The sequence below is a fragment of the Rhagoletis zephyria genome, unplaced genomic scaffold, assembly GCF_001687245.7.
Source record: "Rhagoletis zephyria isolate East Lansing unplaced genomic scaffold, Rhagoletis_zephyria_1.1 Rzeph_scaffold_18181, whole genome shotgun sequence".
Taxonomy (NCBI): Eukaryota; Metazoa; Arthropoda; class Insecta; order Diptera; family Tephritidae; genus Rhagoletis; species Rhagoletis zephyria.
Window position 1 is genome coordinate 1 of NW_016175242.1, and position 5,919 is coordinate 5,919.

The following is a 5,919-nucleotide window of genomic DNA, read 5'->3' on the forward strand; positions in this document are numbered from 1 at the left end:
AAAGTTGTTTGTTGTGGTCAACCTTGTAACAATTTACACACGCGTCTAGTATACAATGTATTCTGTTGGCACCTCGCTTTATTTATGTACATACATATGTACGTACTTAGTTACATTCGTGTGTACTTTTTATTTTCGGCTTTAGTTTTGTGCAAATTTTCTCAATGAATAATTGTTTTATAAATACAGCATACAATTGCTTGTGGTGTTTACGAAACATTCGATTCGATATTGAATGATATTGAAATTTTCGAATTTTATTCAGGAGCTTTTGAGATGAAAATACATACCTAGAGGGAAAGTAGTACTAGGGTTTAGTTTTGATAAAATGGGGTTCAGTTGAGGTATTTCCACAGCAACGTTTTTTTTTCATTAACTTAACCAGACAACAACAACAAGCGACGTACTGAGAAAATTTTTAGATGAAACAAAACCGCTGTAAAAATTCGGCGTCAAACACTGTGACAGGACACTAATGCTCATTTGTTCCCATATAAAAAAATGTTCGTTCAGCAAATAAAATTTCAAAAATCAACGCGAATTCTTAGCTGCTTGAAATTTGCCAATAGTGAATAGGCTATAAAACTGCAAACCAAATTTTTTTTTCTAGAACTTCCGATTCAAAAGTTTGAAATTTTCATGATTTTTTTTTTTTTTGAAATTTGGCAATTTTTTTATAAATCTTGTACAAGGTCTGAAACTTTGAGTTGCATGGTTTTCCTAGTAGTACAAACTATATTTTTATGAAAAAAAAAAATTAAAAATAAATGATCAAAGGTAGTGTCTCTAATTATGTCGCCACCACTGTATATACTTGTATGATAAGTTTATTGCTATGCATACCCTTTTTCTACCTCCGGTCTGGAATCCACGTGAAGTAAAGTTGAGCTATGTATTTCCTGTAGAGATCGGCTTTCTAACGATTCGGTACCCAGATTCTTTACGCCCCACAGTGTTCTATTTTTGAAAAAAATTTGACAAAATCAAATATCTCTAGAACGAGAAGAGACAGTGAAAGAAATTTAACGGCATTTAAAAGCTTTTTTAAATGGAGAATTCAGGAAAAGGAGTCTCATTGGATAGAACAATGACCATTTAAATGAACTTAAAATATAGGTTTGGAATTTTTGCTTTATTGTATTAAAATCAGTCTGCAATGTGCTTTTTAAAAAGTTTTAAATACATATTTAGTGTTCTTGTGTCAAGGGATCCATTTACTTGGTTCCAAAAACTGTGCTGCTTTTCCTTCAAAAGTAAAATTTTTGTTTTTTTTTGCCATGTTACCTAAAACAGCTTTTGTAATGAATTAAAAAAATTTTTAAATGCGTTTTTGGTTCTTGCAACCACGGAAATGGATATACTAGTTTTAGCACAAAAATGAAAAAAATTAAGGCCCCGATATTTGAAGGCCATTTTGAAGATCAACGTAATTCTTTTATCATTGGATCTCAAAAGCTTTAAAATACCGTTACACTTATTTCGCTATTGCTTCTCGTTCTTGAGATATTTTGTTCCTTTTGTTCTAAAATAGAACACTGTGCGCCCTTCGTAATACATAGGTGAAGCCTTAGCCTGAGAAAAGCTTATTAGTATTTTAAGCTGGAGTGCCGTATTTTTTTTGGACTATTTATTCTTTGAAATTCTTATAATCACGTTTCTTTCAGACCAAAAGAACTTACCACTACGTTCTGTAATTCCCAGGATAAAGCTAAACATTTTACTAGGGTTCTCTAATTCGACTAAGACTGAGGGTCCACTGATCACAAAATGTCTCTGTTAAGCAAAGCTCGACATATCTAATCATCTTAATTTTTTCACGTCTGGTAGGTTCTTGAGATCTCTCATTGCAGGCATGTCACTAAGTTAATCTTTACCAGATACGTGTCTCTACTCTATGATCGCTTAATTTACAGCTAACTTCACATATTCGAAAGAGTTTTGTTATTGTTTTGCCAGTTTGTCAGTTACTCATGTAAATATTTCTCCTCTGTCATTTTTGTAAAAGCAGATGTTAGTTTCTTTCGCTGTTGGAAAATGGTTTGTGTTGTCTTTTTGGGCCGGTTTTTTTCTCTTTGTTATTTTTATTTTTTCGCCGGTCGCTTACCAACTTATAAAATTTATTGTGCGTACATAAAACTTTGCTACTTTCAGAGTTTTGATATACACAAAGATGGAGCGCAATCCTAGAGAGAGAATACGCCATCCGCCTGGCCTACGCGGCCGTGCGATTGGCCTCTTTTACCGTAATCTATCGAAGAGGAAGCGTCCTAAGCCGGAAACGCAAGCTATTCGACTGGGACCGTGCGTGAGTGTGCCACAAACTGTGCTGGCGAAGGTGGAAGAAAGCTTACGGAAATTTGAGCAAAGTTGCGAAGATGAGCAAGTTTTGAAAGATTTTGAAGCACAATTTCGACATTTACTGTGCGCCGATTTTGAGGAATTCATTTTGAGTACAAAATCGTCCAACTATGAACTGATGAACAATGAATTACAGAATCAACGCTACAAATCGGAGCTTTTGGCCAAGGAACGTGATCCAGACTTTCAGCAACGATATGAGCAGCGCCTCAAATTGCCCGCCATGAAGCAAAATGAACGCATATTGGAAGCGATCAAGGCAAATCAAGTATTGCTGATCGTTGGCAGCACGGGTTGTGGTAAGACTACGCAGGTGCCACAACTAATTTTGGATGATTACATCTTCAATAATCGTGGCTCACAGTGTCATGTGGTGTGCACGCAGCCGCGTCGTATTTCGGCGGTTACGGTTGCTGAGCGCGTGGCCTACGAAAGGTTGGAGAAATTGGGCGTATCGGTGGGCTATCAAATACGCTTGGAAAGCGAAATGCCGCGTGATAGTGGCTCCATTTTGTATTGCACCACGGGGGTGCTTTTGCAAAAGTTGCAGTCCGATCCGCTGATGAGCGCAGTGAGCGCGGTAATTATCGACGAGATACACGAACGTGGCGTGGAGACCGACTTGTTGTTGGCGTTGTTCAAGTTTATATTGCCACATCGACCCGAATTGAAGGTTATACTCATGAGTGCTACTGTTTCAGAGCACGAATTCAGCGCTTACTTCAATAATTGCTGTACGATAAACATTGAAGGCACCATGTTTCCGGTTAAGGTGAATTACCTTGAAGATATTATACAAGAAACTGGTTACACACGTTTTCGCAACAATCCACACGAGTTCGCGAGGAATAAGCCACGACATCAAGCCAATCAACTTGACCGCCAGAGCGCTGCAAATTTCGATTACAACGCAATGATTGAACCATATCTGCGACATATCAGAAACCAATACGATGCACAGGTGTTACAGGCATTGCGTTGTACCGACTCGGAGGGTTGCGAGAATCTACAATTTCTAGAGCATTTAATTTTCTACATTTGTGATACAAAACCACCTGGCGCGATTTTGGTTTTCTTGCCAGGCTACGATAAGATCTCCAAATTGAATACCATACTGCAAAATCCCACATCACCGGTTGGTCAGCGTTATTCGCGTAAGATACAAGTGTATCCGTTGCATTCGATGATGCCAACCATGTTCCAAAAGAATGTGTTCCAACCGCCACCGCCCGGCATGCGCAAGGTTATACTCTCCACCACAGTGGCTGAGACTTCCGTCACAATTGACGATGTTGTCTATGTGATTAACAGCGGACGCATGAAGACGAATAATTATAATGTGGAAGCCAATTTGCAGATGCTCGAAGAGACTTGGGTGACAAAAGCCAATACACAGCAACGCAAAGGTCGTGCTGGTCGCGTGCAACCAGGCATTTGCTATAATCTCTTTAGTCGCGCGCGTGAGCGAACAATGATCGATCAAATAGTGCCCGAAATATTGCGCTGCAAATTGGAATCCACAATATTAAATTTGAAAATGTTGCATGTAAAAGATGTACATCACTTTTTGAGTACGCTGATATCGCCGCCCGACAAGCAGGCTATTGTAAATGGCATTAATTTGCTGAAACGCATCAATGCGCTGGACGTCGAAGGCACGTTAACACCACTGGGCATGCATTTGGCACGTTTGCCCGTCGATCCACAAATTGGCAAAATGCTTGTAATGTCGGCACTGTTTCGCTGTCTGGATCCCATCAGTTCGGTAGCTGCGGGACTCTCATTCAAGTCGCCCTTTTATGTACCGCTCGGCAAGGAGAAAGATGTTGATCGCATCAGACGTCATCTCTCGGCCAACCAGCGCAGTGATCATCTGATGATCGACAATGTGGTGCTCAATTATCGTGAAGCACTGGAGGATAATTGTGAACGCGATTTTTGCTATAACAACTTTTTAAGTCTCGGCACCCTGCAACAGTTGGAGCAGATGAAGAAACAATTTGCTAGTTTACTACGCGCATCCAGCTTCACAGATTCTGGTCATTGCAGTGCCAAATCTTCAAATGAAAATTCCAGGAATATTCCTTTATTACGGGCCATTATCGCCGCTGGTCTCTACCCGAATATGGCATTTTTGAGCAAGGTGCGTCGCACTAGAAATCACGTTAATGCCATACATCATCTCACCACACCAGAAGAGCGTCGCGTCAATTTCCACCCCTGCTCGGTGAATAGCAATGAGGCCTCATTTGATTCGCACTATTTCGTCTACTTCCAAAAGCAGAAATCGAGTAGTCTTTATCTGCTGGATGCTACCATGGTCTTTCCCATGGCCTTAATCATATTTGGTGATGGTGTCGAGACGGGCTATACCGAAAATAAAATATTTTACATTTCAGTAGGACGCACTTACTTCTTCAAGTGTGACCCCGGAACAGCGAAAGTGATACTGGAGCTGCGCAAACGTTTGGAATGGCTGATGCAGAAGCGCGCGCTAAATCCATCCCCAATCCTGCCTAATAGTAGTGAGGATTACATCGTTAAAGCAATTCAAATTCTTTTATCGTTGGATGATGTGTACGATTATAGCGATCAATATATGTCATCCGATGAAGAGCAAAACTGAAATACTTTTGAATAGTTTGAGTTGCTTTTTAGATGGTTTGGTTGTATTTATGAATTCTACATACAAAAAAAATTGAAGTATGAATACAATTTTTTAGTAAATGAATTACTATTTGCAAGGGCATTTCTAAATCTATAAAAATAAGTAAACATTTGTATTTGCATGCATTTCATGAATCATAAATAAAAATATAAAACGTCCATTTTGGTATTTTGATTTTGACACTGCAACTTTAATCCAAAAAGGAGTATAATAGACTAAAACATAAATGCATAGAGAGTGGAATTTATGATGGGATAAATTTATGTACATTAGACCGTACCAGAAAAAGAAGTTTGCCGTACATCCCTGAGTCCCTATAAAGTATTTTTGCAAGGCAATTTGGAAAAATTATTTAACGTACCACCCTAATGTCAACTGTCTTTGAACTCACCACTATCTGTCGAAATACAAGAAAACTAGCCACTATCTTGAAAGCTATTTTCTGTCTTTCGAAAGGCTAATTGAATGGTCTGCTAACAAAGAGGTCTTTGCGTTGTTCTGTTTGTCTTTTAGCAATAAGTTTTCAAAAAATTAAATTAATAAACAAGCAATTTTTAAGCAAAAAACAAAACCGACTTTAATTCTCATATAAAAATTTAAGATTACCGTTAATTTCTTTAAAAAATATTTTTCATCTAATAACTGTTATGAAACAACGTTTTCGTTAAATTTCAGAATTTGGGCAACGTTTTCAATTTTAAAGTTCGAAATAACAGTTATTTTTGGTCCCTGAGATAAATTCGTTGTATACTTGAAATATTAGCTTTCCCAATTAAGTGTTTTATGTTTAAAATGGAAATGTTTACTCTAAATATTTACGCCTGTTTTTACTTGAGCGCAAATATTTTTGTACTAATTATTTTATCTGTCTATAACTTTAATTTTTATTTATT

General features: G+C 37.9%; 1 protein-coding gene across 1 annotated transcript; it reads left to right on the top strand.

Annotated features, from left to right (window-relative positions):
• The first annotated feature begins 1,314 nt into the window (after positions 1 to 1,314).
• On the top strand, positions 1,315 to 5,464 carry Rhau (ATP-dependent RNA helicase Rhau). The gene has a single exon (XM_017636450.1). The coding sequence runs from the start codon at positions 2,171 to 2,173 to the stop codon at positions 4,982 to 4,984; it is 2,814 nt and encodes a 937-aa protein (XP_017491939.1). The 5' UTR covers positions 1,315 to 2,170; the 3' UTR covers positions 4,985 to 5,464.
• The last annotated feature ends 455 nt before the right edge of the window (positions 5,465 to 5,919 follow it).